At 36.3% G+C, this 13,008-nt stretch overlaps 1 protein-coding gene across 5 annotated transcripts in view; it reads left to right on the top strand.

Moving 5' to 3' along the window:
* Positions 1-13,008, top strand: part of bmal2 (basic helix-loop-helix ARNT like 2) — a 41,997-nt gene that overhangs the window by 14,021 nt on the left and 14,968 nt on the right. Inside the window, exons 3-9 of one of the 5 annotated variants that reach the window (XM_062981765.1) lie at positions 394-432; positions 1,057-1,095; positions 6,775-6,932; positions 8,504-8,583; positions 10,735-10,827; positions 11,763-11,880; positions 12,704-12,847. In XM_062981765.1, the coding sequence (XP_062837835.1) occupies positions 394-432; positions 1,057-1,095; positions 6,775-6,932; positions 8,504-8,583; positions 10,735-10,827; positions 11,763-11,880; positions 12,704-12,847 (671 nt within the window). The other 4 variants (XM_062981766.1, XM_062981769.1, XM_008111490.3 and 1 more) reach the window with 4 other exon arrangements.

Here is a 13,008-nt window from a genome sequence, read left to right as displayed (position 1 = left end):
TACACTAAAGCACTAGATCTAAGCTGGATTAGCACTTGGATGGGAGACTGACAGTTAATGCCAGGTGCGCTGGGTTGTATTTCAGAGGAAGAAACTGGCAAAACTTGAATGTTCCCTGCCTAAGAAAAGCCTATTAAATGCATAGGTTCTCTGTAAGTCAGTGGGCAACTTGTAGGCACATATACATAATTGCATCATTAGAATTCCATCATCTACTAAACCCTATAGCCAACATTCAGGCTATAAAGAGGACTTTTGTGTGACTTCGTCTGTTTCTAGGTTTCATCTGTAAAATCAGTAGCATGAGAAGTTGCCCTAATTTATTTTTTATTATAATGATACTTTGTTCTCTGTTTGAATGTCTGCTGATTAGTTTAAATTCTCTTTCTCTAGGTATGCATGTGACATTGATATTGATGATCTCCAGAGCAGGTATAATGCTTCATGCACGCAAAATAAATATAATAGATAAATTACAATACCATGTTTAGAAAGTGTTGGTAAAAATGATGTTTGTGTTTATAGATATAGTTGGAGATTGTGTGACTTTTTAAATCTTGATATTAGATTTGAAGCTTTGCAATGAATTCATTATGTTATTCTTATACTCCCCTCCTCTGTGTGTTAATTTACATGTGTATACAATTATGGGGCAAATAATTTAATTCCCTACCACTTTAGGGAGGGGGAGTAGGCCTGCCTTGTGGAACTGATTGGTTTACCATGATAGCTGCTGCTATATGGGTAGAGAGGTGAATCTACTGTGGGCTAAGACTTTAAAGGCTAAATCTAGAGTCCTGATGACACTTTGAAAATAGGGTTCAGCACCTTGGACATCTCCTTTGAAGTCCAGAGAAATACCCAGAGTATACCATATTTAGCATTCTATTGACATATAAGCTATTAGCTACCACAAATCGCTTTCTTTAGTTGTGTAACTTTTGGAACAGTTTTCAATAATACTAGTATTGTGCAATTGTATATTTTACCAGATAAAACACCTAATTGTAATATTTTATTATAATTTTATTTAATTTTAATCCTTCTTTCCATTAGGAGTGAAGATGAAGATCATGTAAAAATTAAATATTTCAGGTACTGCAACTTGGGAAAATCACTTTATGAAAAAAGAAATCCATTTAAAATACAGGTTGAGTATTCCTTATCTGAAATACTTGGGTCCAGAAGTGTATTGGATTTTTGATACCTTATTTGCACGTACAAACGTAATGAGATCTTAGAGAGGGGACCCAAATCTAAACATGAAATTTGTTTCGTATAGACCTTATACAAATAGCCAAAAATTTTAAATCTAACATTATGTTTAATATACACATTATATACATAGCTTGAAGATTATTTTATGCACAGTGCATGAAACACAGTTTGACATTGAACCATCAGAAACCAAAACTGTCACCATCTCTGCCACCCATGTGGAAAATGTCAGATGGAGTATTTCAGATTTCAAAATTCCAGATAACGGATCCTTAACCTGTATCAGGTGTCATACTCTTAAATAGGCATTTCTACATATGTGTGTATAATATATACATAATGGCATAGGGTGTGATCCAAGTAGTTGAAGATCTACACCTGTCTCCTTCTAAAATCAGGCTTAAGTGCTTAGTTTCATTTTGATTGTGATCACTGAACACCTCACATTCATGAAACATTAATATAATGCTCTTATATGTGATAATAGGCTTTCTCATTATCTGAGCAACTTAGCCCATAGGAATATGTAGTCTGTCATCCAGGTAATCAGAAGGTTAATGAACTCTGCGGTTTAAGTTACATTTATTAAAGTCAAGATCACAAAAGAGCATCAAGAGCTCATACACGGCCATGGCCAAATGAGACTGGCGGACTGCCAAACCTCCATAGACTCCTGAGAAAAAGTTATAAACCCGAAGGGGACCACATAACAAAGTAAAGAAAGAGGGATACAAAGGATTGGGGAGTCCTGTCTCACCTGGGGGAGTGTAATAGAATCTCGGCTAGAAGCCCAGACTTCCAGCCCCATTAACTTCCACAGGCTCAAAACATTAATTGTAAGTGGAATAGGACATGCTTAGGTATTATGTCTCCCTTAATCCCAGCTTTTGTAACTTTTTAACTTCTCCAGTTGTGCCTGAAGGAAGAGTGTTCATGTAAAAGATATCATTTTACTAATGCTTTTCTTTAAAAGATCTCCTGCTTTCAACACTTTTGTGTGCCTTTGCTTGATTCCAAGTGCATGAATACGTGTGTGTGAGCTTCTCTTCTCCCAAGTGAAGAAGAGGGAAATCTCTGCAGAGAGAGAAGTAGAGGAAATCCATGTGATGCATCAGTAACTTCTCAGTAAGTTACTGGTTATTAAGATTTAAAATTATCTATAGCAACTAGTTTAGATGATCTCCAGGGATCCTGACTTTGCTCAGATAGAATCCGGGGAAACCCCTCACAGTACATAATAATGTTTATTCCTCAGCATTATAGGACAGGAACAGATTTTTATAGCTCCATGCAATATTTCTCTAGCAGCTTCACAAGGCAGTTTGGTAGATTTGGACTTAGGCTGGGTTCCACTGAATTGATCTAGAGCAGACAGTCCATATATTAAAAATGTTTTTCTGCTTACTTTGCAATGACCACAAACACTACACTGCGATAGTGCAGTGCCAATTCCTTTTTCAGCAAGCAAGAATATGCAGGTAATGTTAATATCCAATACTGGTGGAATCAAAACTTTCTTCCCACTTTCTTCATCCAGTAACGTTTTGTGGTACAAACAGCTTTTTCTAGAGCAAGACTAGGGCTTGGGTTTGCAGGAAGAAGTCTGTGTTGCCAATTTTGTACAGTGTTGGATCCTGGCCTACACCTGTAGCTTGAGAAGTTTAATTAATTTCCCAAGCTTCATCTTTCCTTTGGAGAGATAAAGCGGGGTATAAATAATAATAATAATAATAATAATAATAATAATAATAATAATAATAATAATAGTAATAATAGTAATAATTCTTTTTCTATTAAGCCTAATGTCATATTTTGCCTTTGGATATTACATGTGGCCATCCAAAATGTGTCACAGTACATCATTTAGAATGTAACAACTAAGAAAAAAAATCTATGATTAAATATTAAGATACAGCATATATTTAGGAAAATATTGGATGTACAGTGTTGTCACTTTAAGATGATATTGTAAAGAAAAGTAAAATAATAAGTATCAGAGATTAAAGAAATCATAGACAATTTCTTAGAATGCACTCCAAAAGCTGAATTATCAATAATATACAGAGCTATGTGAAGTTAAAACATATGTATTGAGTAACTGTATGGGCAGAAAAAATACTATTTGTAAAATCAAAATTACAATAAAATGACAATGGAATCACAGCTGAGTTTCCAGTTTACAGAAAAGACTTCAGATCACAAGACCAAGATGTCTGCCTTAGTATTACTTAGTATTAGCCTATTTAATATATGTGTGTTCTTCAGTTTCTATCTTTGCAGAAGAAAAGGCTGTCTTCTCGCCATCTCTCTCTGATTTTAGTTCTTTAACCGCAGCTCTCACAGCCCTAAAAAATCTTCCACTATTTTTTCATTAGTACTGTTTTGTAAAAAAGATTAATTTGTGGGCTTGATTTATGTGTTTTTATTATTTGGGGAATTTATTAAAATGTTCTCTCTAAGAATGTCTAGGTCCTTCATGTGACTGTGATCTACTTCTAGGGGAAGTTGCACTGGGAGATCTAAAGATTTCTAGAGAACACACCCCTGGAAATGGTTAGAACCCCCAGTGTAATTTTATAGTCACTCTTTGGTTGAGCTTGGCCATGGAATTATGCTAGAGAACCTAAAGTTCCCTAGAGAGTTGTTCCATCAGGTAAAAAATAGCATTTTTTATTCACATTTTCCACTTTCAGAAGAGTCCTGCATCTGTAATCCCAGTGAATATGGAGAGCTGGCTATATATTTCTTTTTTTTTTTGTCTTACCTTTTTTTTAATTCTTCTCTTGTCTTTGTTTTGCCTGTCACTGACATAGGTCCAGCAATGTGTGTCTGTATATACAGTAGAGTCTCACTTATCCAAGCCTCGCTTATCCAAGCCTCTGAATTATCCAAGCCATTTTTGTAGTCAATGTTTTCAATATATCATGATATTTTGGTGCTAAATTCATAAATACAGTAATTACAACATAACATTACTGCGTATTGAACTGCTTTTCCTGTCAAATCTGTTGTAAAACATGTTTTGATTTGATGTTTAATAGGCTTTTCCTTAATCCTTATTATCCAAGATATTCGCTTATCCAAGCTTCTGCCGGCCGTTTAGCTTGGATAGGTGAGACTCTATTGTATATGCATATATATGTGTGTGAGTGTAGAGTGTAGTGTGGGGAAGACAAGATCACTAAACCTACAAACAGAGAGGGAGTGAGACACATTAGAATATGGAGCTGCAGGTCAATGCTCACACATGCTCATAGTATGCTTCTAACAGTCACATCTGTAGAGTTCACTTGTTCGCATTTCTTAGAGAATCGCCTAGCCAGAATAACAGTTCAACCTCTCACGCCTTTCAGTGCTCTAGTTGCTTGCAATTTCCCATCTTGAGACAAGCTTCCCGTATACTTGCCCTATGCCAGCACCAATAGGTGATGGGGTTCTCAGGAATCAATCACTCCCTTACTCTCAGAAAAGGGGTATGTGTTGATGAAGATGTTCAGGATTCTTTTGCAGAACTGAGAGAGTCACCAGGGATATCCAGATATCCAGACTCCCAACAGGGTGGGTTTTCGCTGGGTTTTCTCCTCCTGACTTCCTGGTTTCCTCGCCTGCTCAGTCAAGAAACAAATGATTCCAGGTGGACATCTTCACTGTTTTTACTGGTGGCTGACTCTCCTATGAAACACTCATCAAGACATTAACAGCAGTAAACATAAAGCCCAAGTCAGAAGAAGAGGCAGAGAGTCTCATGGATCCCCCACAGGCTTCTTCAAATGCCATTGTACCCATATGCATTGTGTTGGGGATCACAAGGATAAGTGATAAACCTATGACTTAATTTCTTTTTGACTTTAAAAATACAATCTACAGTAGGATAGGAATAAGCTACATTAAAACATACATTTATAAATATTGGGCATAGTCTAAAACTGACTTAATAATTATATGTTAGGCCAGTTTGTGTTCATTTTTAAAGCTAGACACAGTTGCAAAATAGATGTACTTTTTTGCTCTGGTATTTCTGGATTGAAATATAAGAAAACCATGCGCAAATATTTCAGGCAAAAAACCAGTTGAAACGTCTTTGAAGAATATTGCATTTTAAAAGTATATACCCTGTTTCCCCAAAAATAAGACATCCCCAGAAAATAAGACCTAGTAGAGGTTTTGCTGAATTGCTAAATATAAGGCATCCCCCGAAAGTAAGACCTACTAGCAAAGTTTTTTTTTTGGAAGCATGCCTGCCAAACAGAACACTAGAGCATGCAGGATCGGTAAATGTACGTACTATAGATTGTTGTACATGGAAATAATGGCAGTAATAAGAAATTCTTGATAAGATTCAGTTTGTTTGGTTATGCTGGTTTGTGATGACAACTACTGTACAGCATATAATAAATGTTCATTTTTTTTGTTCAACAATAAATGTGAATTCTTCTTCATGGAAAAATAAGACATCACCTGAAAATAAGACCTAGCGCATCTTTGGGAGCAAAAATTAATATAAGACACTGTCTTATTTTCGGGGAAACACGGTAGTAGTAGTAGTAGTAGTAGTAGTAGTAAATACTTGTATATAAGGTTTCTAATACATGTATAGGTAAAATAAAGGTTTTCCCCTGACATTAAGTTGAGTCCTGTCTGACTCTGGGGGTTGGTGCTCATCTCCATTTCTAAGCCAAATAGCTGGTGTTGTCTGTAGGCACTTCCAAGGTCATGTGGCCAGCATGACTGCAAGGAGTGCCGTTACCTTTCTGCTGGAGCGGTACCTATTTGCATGTTTTCGAACTGTTAGGTTGGCAGAAGCTGGAGCTAATGGTGGGAGCTCACTCAGCTCCTCGGATTCTAACCATCGATCTTTCAGCAAGTTCAGCAGCTCAGCTATTTAATCCGTTGCACCACTGAGGGCTCCCTAATACATGTATATATGGTTGGTAATAGTTTAGATTATTTATGCCAAGGGTCCTCAAACTTTTTAAGTGAGTGGTGAGGGGCCGAATTATCATTTGAAAAAAAAAAACTAACAAATTCCTATGTACACTGCACATGTCTTATTTGTAGTGCAAAAACAACAACAATGAAAGAACAATACAATATATATTTTTAAAAAATTAACCAACATAAAGCTATCAGGATTTCAATCGCAAGTGTGGGCCTGCTTCTGGCCAATGAGATAGTCAAATTAATTAGGATTGTTGTTGTTGTGTGCCTTCAAGTCATTTCAGACTTTGGGTGAGCCTAAGTCTAAAACTGAGGACGGGGGCCAGGTAAATGACCTTGGAGGGCCTTAGTTTGGGGACCCCTGATTTATGCTATTTCGGTGGTATGTTTTGATTTTTACCTTAGCACATTTTTTTCATTGCTTCATATTAATGGTTGCTTTGAGTGTGATACAAAGCATTACAAAACATTCTTTAACTTAATTTCTTACCTAAAAATCAGTACTCTGCATTTCAGAAACTAACTTATACTGGAAAGTCTTAAGTTATATCTCTTATATTTTCTCTAGAGAGGCTCATACTGGAAAGTCTTAAGTTATATCTTTTATATTTTCTCTAGAGAGGCTCATAGCCAAACAGAGAAAAGAAGGAGAGACAAAATGAATAATCTGATAGAAGAATTATCTGCCATGATACCTCAGTGCAATCCTGTGGCGCGTAAGCTAGACAAACTTACAGTATTAAGAATGACTGTGCAACATTTAAAGTCATTGAAAAGTGAGTAAAAAGAAGCTGATGTCAAAGAACTTGTTTTGCGTGAATACTAATATGTCCTTTCATCTATTACATGAGTGCAGAGTGATCTGTATAAATCTTACTGCTCCAGTAAACTAGACACAATTTCAAAATAGATGTACTTTTTTTGGTATAGAAAGGATTTGCTAGTTGGACGTATGCTTTGGTTATGTATGGATCCTGAATCAGAGTTGACTGATTTAGGCAGTTCTGGGAAAGACCTCTGTCTGAGATCCAATAAGAGCTGTTGCCACTTTGAGAGGACAATGCTGGGTTTATAAAAACAAGTATTCTGTATAGCAATATAACCACAGCATGACCTTGCTGGAGTGCATATGGGAGGGTTCAGTGTCTGGAAGTTTAGCTTTGGGGTTCCCAGCATAAACCTGACAATTTTATATAGTAGTATTGGCAAGATGATGGTACCAGCTTATAGAATATATACATTGTTTCTTTTTCTGCAGAAACATTTCTATATAATGCAAGAAGGAAAAATATTGTTGCCACACTATATGCATTCCCCAAACTTATCCCTCCATTTTAGGTTTTTGTTTTTGTTTTGCTGTAAAATGTGGGGTCTTTTCTATTCTGTATAGTCAGAAATCTTGCAAGCTCTTGGGACACGGGATGAGAGGTTATAAAATCCTTTTCTCTAACAAACTCATAACATTCGGCATATCCATTGCATCCTTTGAGTATGTTAGAAGCCCCTAGCTTGTATTTAATTGACTCCATTTTATTTCCAATTTGCTAAGTACTCAACCATCTCAGTTCTATGGGTCATTGAAGAAATCCTGCAGGGCGGTTATAGATGCTGGATAGTTGCAAATGTGGCAGTATTATGTCCAGCACAAGCATAATGCTTGGTCAAAATTTCAAGTCTGTATCTTCGTTTGCATGGAAATTGTTGCAGTCTGAACATTAGTCAAAATTTGTTGCGACACATTTTAATGCACACTTTGAGTCAACTTGTTTAACTGGATTTTGCATCCATAATGTTAAAATTAATTTCATCTGAATCAGCAGAAAAAACTGAAAGGATTTCAATTTATTGACCATTCTTACACATTTAATTTCTATTTTATTAAAAACGGCATTTTCTTAAATGTTGTGTGCACACTGACTGACTACCCTTCAGTAAAGGGGGTCTAGATCAGCAATGATTGCAGTTAGAGAATTCAAATGTTTGGGAAATGTAGTTTAACACTTGACTGGTGCTGCAGCTAAATTTGAACAAAATTGGAGCCATGATGGTGGGAAGGTTTAGACTACATGGCATGGAGTGACCCGTATACTAGTAAAATGATGCCTTAAATTAGGTTTCTTCAACCTGCAGCCCCCCAGATGTTTGTACCTCCAACTCCCAGAAGCCTTAGCCAGCTTGTTAAATGATCAGGAATTTTGAGAGCTGAAGTCCAAAACATCCGGAGAGCTGCAGGTTGAAGATGCCTGCTTTGAACATTCTCCATTTCCTTGCTCTTTCAATTGCATTTTACATCATAGACTTTTTAAATTTGATCTGTAATAGCTCCATGCAACTTTTTATTTTGCAGGTTCCAATAGTTCTTACTCAGAAATCCGCTATAAGCCTTCATTTTTACAAGACAGTGAACTCCAGCATTTAATCCTTAAGGCAAGTAAATTAAAACATCATGCCATTTTTCCTTCAGGAATGCGTAATTGGGTTTTTTTTTTTTGGGTTTTTTGCACAAAACCTGCAAGATAGCTTATTTAAAGCGATAGAATAGATGATACGTTGGCAATATTAAAAAATGAATTTTTATGTGAACCATCACCACCCCTTTGAAATGTGTGTGTAAGCACAAAGGGGCATAGGAAGGATCTTGCTGATTTTGAATCATAGATTGTTCTAGTTAAACACAAACCATCATACTGTTTATAACAGCTTAGGAAATATTCTGAGTGCTGCAAATATATGTCACAGAAAGTTCCTTGCAACTTACATGTAAATATTTTATCAGTATGTTTATTCACATGATTTTTCTCCACAAGCCTATATTGCACTATTTTAAATTTTGCAGTGTATTTTCATTGTAGATTTGCACAAAATAATTAACTTGTACTCCAGAGAATGGCGGGCTCCTTTCATATAATTGTGGCATTTTGATGCAACATTAGCTGTCATGGCTGTATTCTGTGGATTTTTGGGATAGTGGTTAGCCAGGTTGCTAACTGGAGATAATTATAGGGAGTGGACGACACCCCTATAACAGCAGCTCCACTGGCTGCCGATAAGTTTCTGGTCAAAGTGCAGGTTATCACCTGCAAAGCGTCTAAACGGTTCAGGTCCTGCCTATTTTCGCAACTGCATTTTCCACCATGAACCGGTGCGGGCCCTAAGATCTGCTGGGGAGGCCTCTCTCTAGCTTCCGCCACCATCACAAGCACGGTTGGGGGCAAGAGAGAGGACCTTCTCGGTGGTGGCCCCCCGGCTCTGGAGTTCCCTCCCCAGGGAGATTAGGCTAGCCATCACTCTGACTGCCTTCTGCAGGGACCTGAAAACCTGGATGTTCCAGTGTGCATTTGATGATGGTTAGGCCCCTGTTCATGAACACCCAGCCCTAATTGGCCAATAGATTGTACTCAGCACTTTACCCCCAGCCCTGACCCTATAGTCTTCTTTTGCACAAGTCCATGCCCAGCCCTATGTAATTTCTGCTTATGCTCACCATATTCCTGGTTACTGGCTATTGAGGTTTGCTTCTGATATATTTTAATGATACCCTGCTGTTTTTAATTGGTTAATTAGATTGTTATATGTTATGTTTTTTAACTGTGTTTTTAGTTGATAAACTCTATTGTTTACTGGGCTTGGTTCCTCATGTTAGCGGCTCTGAGTCCTTTTGGGCAATGGTGGTGGGGAATAATAATAATAATAATAATAATAATAATAATAATAATAATAATAATAATAATAGACTGACAGTAGAGCATAAAAATGTGTCAAAGTGAAGACTCTGCAATATTTATAGACATTTTTAGAAAAGAAGAATCACAGTTCTGTGAATATTCCTGATAACATATGCCATGTAAAGTCTCCATCAACGTTAAGACTTCAGAATTTACATAACCTATCATAGCTACTGATCTGCTACCTGTGTTGGGTGGGCCTATTAGAGAAAACAAAAATAGGGTGGCAATGTCATCAATATATAGTAAGCTAACTTATTGGATGGTTTGCTATTTTGGGATGATAAAAGTCAGACTTTTATGAATCACACAGTTAATTAAAGATTAAAATCTTTGTTTTGCTCAAGAAACATTTGTGACCTCAATAAAAACCTAGGCAAGTTGAAAGAGAGTATGTCTGTGTTTAGTGGTTGATCAGATTTTATTTAAAGTAGTAATCAGACAAAGATTTTTTGGAAAAATTTCTTCAATTTAAGTTCTCCTACATCAAGACAAAATTTTGGGGGGGTCCTTCTCTTAAACTCTTGAGAAAGGCTGCTGAAAATGGTTACCGTAAAGGTGGGTTGATGTTGGATTATGGAACCATTTAGGCATCCGGGTCTGATCCAAACATTTTTTCCTTGAAAAGAAGAACTTTATGATAAAGAAAATGATTTTGGGGCCCAATCTGTACCTTCTGATATTTAAATGTTTGTAGCATTGGCAGAATTTTCAGTTCATTTATGTAAACTGAATACTTAAAAGTAAATCAATGTTATAAACTTTCGTATATGTGCACAAGCTCTTATTCTTATGTCTAGTTACTTGTATTCCTAATCAATATAATAATTATTTTATATTTCTTAATTTTCAGGCTGCAGATGGGTTTCTCTTTGTGGTTGGATGTGACAGAGGGAGAATCCTATTTGTTTCAGAATCTGTTTCTGCAATACTGCATTATGACCCAGTACGTGATGTTATGTTGAAAAATCTTCTTTTGTTATATTCTTTATTAAAAATCCATTTTTGAAGTAATAAAATATGAAAAATCAATATATAGTATATAGACATTTGTAATGGAATATCTTTTTCTAGTGTATATCAGTCTATCGTTGCATGTCAGAAGCCTCCCTCTTTTTTTAAAAAAAAACCCCAATTGGTGTTTATTAGTGTTTAAGAATAAACCTCACCTATTTGGTCTGAAATACAGAAGGAATGACAATGAAATTATGTACAATATGAAAATTCACTCAGTTTTACTTTGTTACATTGTATTCTGTGCTCAGAGCCCCTGGTGGTGCAGCGGTTTAACCCGCTGAGCTGCTGAATTTGCTAATCGAAAGGCAGTGGTTCAAATCCAGGGAGCGGGGTGAGCTCTCGCTATTAAACCCAGCTTCTACCAACCTAGCAGTTTGAAAACATGCAAATGTGAGTAGATCAATAGGTACCGCTCTGGCGGGAAGGTAACGGCACTCCATGTAGTCATGCTGGCCACATGATCTTGGAGATGTCTACAGACAATGCTGGCTCTTCGGCTTAGAAATGGAGCACACCAACCCTCCAGAGTCAGACATGACTAGACTTAATGTCAAGGGAAAACCTTTACCTACCTCTAGTCTGTGTTCTATGGTGTAGTATAAAAATATCTGATGTGCACTTTTAAACATACCGCTATTAAAATCTCATTTGTAAACAACCAAACATGCATAGAAGTACTTTGAAAGAAAAGAAAAAATGAAATGCTTAGTGAAGGCCTTCAAAATGTTGTATGTTATGTATAGGAAATATTTCCCATACTTGTATCCCACCTTTCTCACCCCGAAGGGGACTCAGGGCAGCCTGAGGAAAGAAATGCTTCCAGGATACACAGCTTATATCTAATAATGTTTTGTGTTCCATCAGGCCAGTTTGATAGGCCAAAGTCTTTTTGACTATTTGCATCCAAAGGATGTTGCCAAAGTCAAGGAGCAACTTTCAGCTTCAGATGCTTTGCCAAGAGAGAAACTAATAGATACTAAAAGTAAGTCTTCACCAAAAAAATGTGTGGGTGTTGTGATTTATCTTAGTTGATGCATTTCTGTATATGGCGACATGTTTTGATTGTGTGACCAAATCCATGAATGTTTGCTTATACAGTACTTTGACAGAATTCAGAAGTACTCCCATTCGTTTCAGATCAGGATGTGTAGAATTCTCTCCATGGTCCTATTTTGTGGTCCCTAATACATCACACAATCTCCCCCAAAATTGGGGGACCTTTTACCCATGAAAATATTGTTTTTTGCTCTTGGAGGCCTCAAGTAGTGTTTCTTGCATTATTTTAAACAATACAGATGCAAAATGCTAAAGTCATTTTGTGTGTGCCAAAACCTTGTATGTGTCAGACACACTCGATACATCTTTTCTGTTAAAAATACCTGGTGTAGTTCAACATAGGATAAAATACTTCAATACCATATTAGTGTTAGTTGTAATATAACTTTAATGTATTTCTATTATGTGCTTAATAACTAGTTTTTGTGTGAATATTGTTAGAACTTTTTTAATCATTCTATGAAATGAAAAACATGACCAGTGTTAAGTTCCAGTTAAAGTATACTTTGTTGTGTTTCAAATTGACTGTAGCAGCTGTAAAGTATCTCCTCATTCTTCACAACCAAATCTGTCAACCATTTATTTAATTTTAATAACTTTAATTTTAAATTTTATTGAATAGACACATGAGGTAAATGTTTTGATGCAATCAGAGAATGTCATGAAAGCATGTTAAAATACTAATATAAAATGTTCTTTATAACTTACAAGATGCTTTTTGTGTGTTCCACTCTTGTTAATTTTAACAGCGGGCTTGCAAGTTCACACGGATTTTCAAGCAGGATCCTCTCGCCTACATTCTGGTGCTCGGCGTTCATTTTTTTGTCGAATAAAGTGTACAAGAAACAACATCAAGGTGGAAAATGAGTCTCTGCCAAACTCAACAAAGAAAGGTATTATTGAAGAACATTCCTTTATGTGGGTTAAATTGTGATGAAGACAAAATACCATCAGACAGTTTAAGATCCAGTACATGCTGTGTTTGAAAATATACGTAATTATCCTTGTTAAATTAGACTATAAAGCTATAAATTGAATATCTACATTCAGAATA

This window comes from Anolis carolinensis, chromosome 5 (genome assembly GCF_035594765.1).
Source record: "Anolis carolinensis isolate JA03-04 chromosome 5, rAnoCar3.1.pri, whole genome shotgun sequence".
Taxonomy (NCBI): Eukaryota; Metazoa; Chordata; class Lepidosauria; order Squamata; family Dactyloidae; genus Anolis; species Anolis carolinensis.
This window is presented reverse-complemented; position numbering and strand designations above follow the sequence as displayed.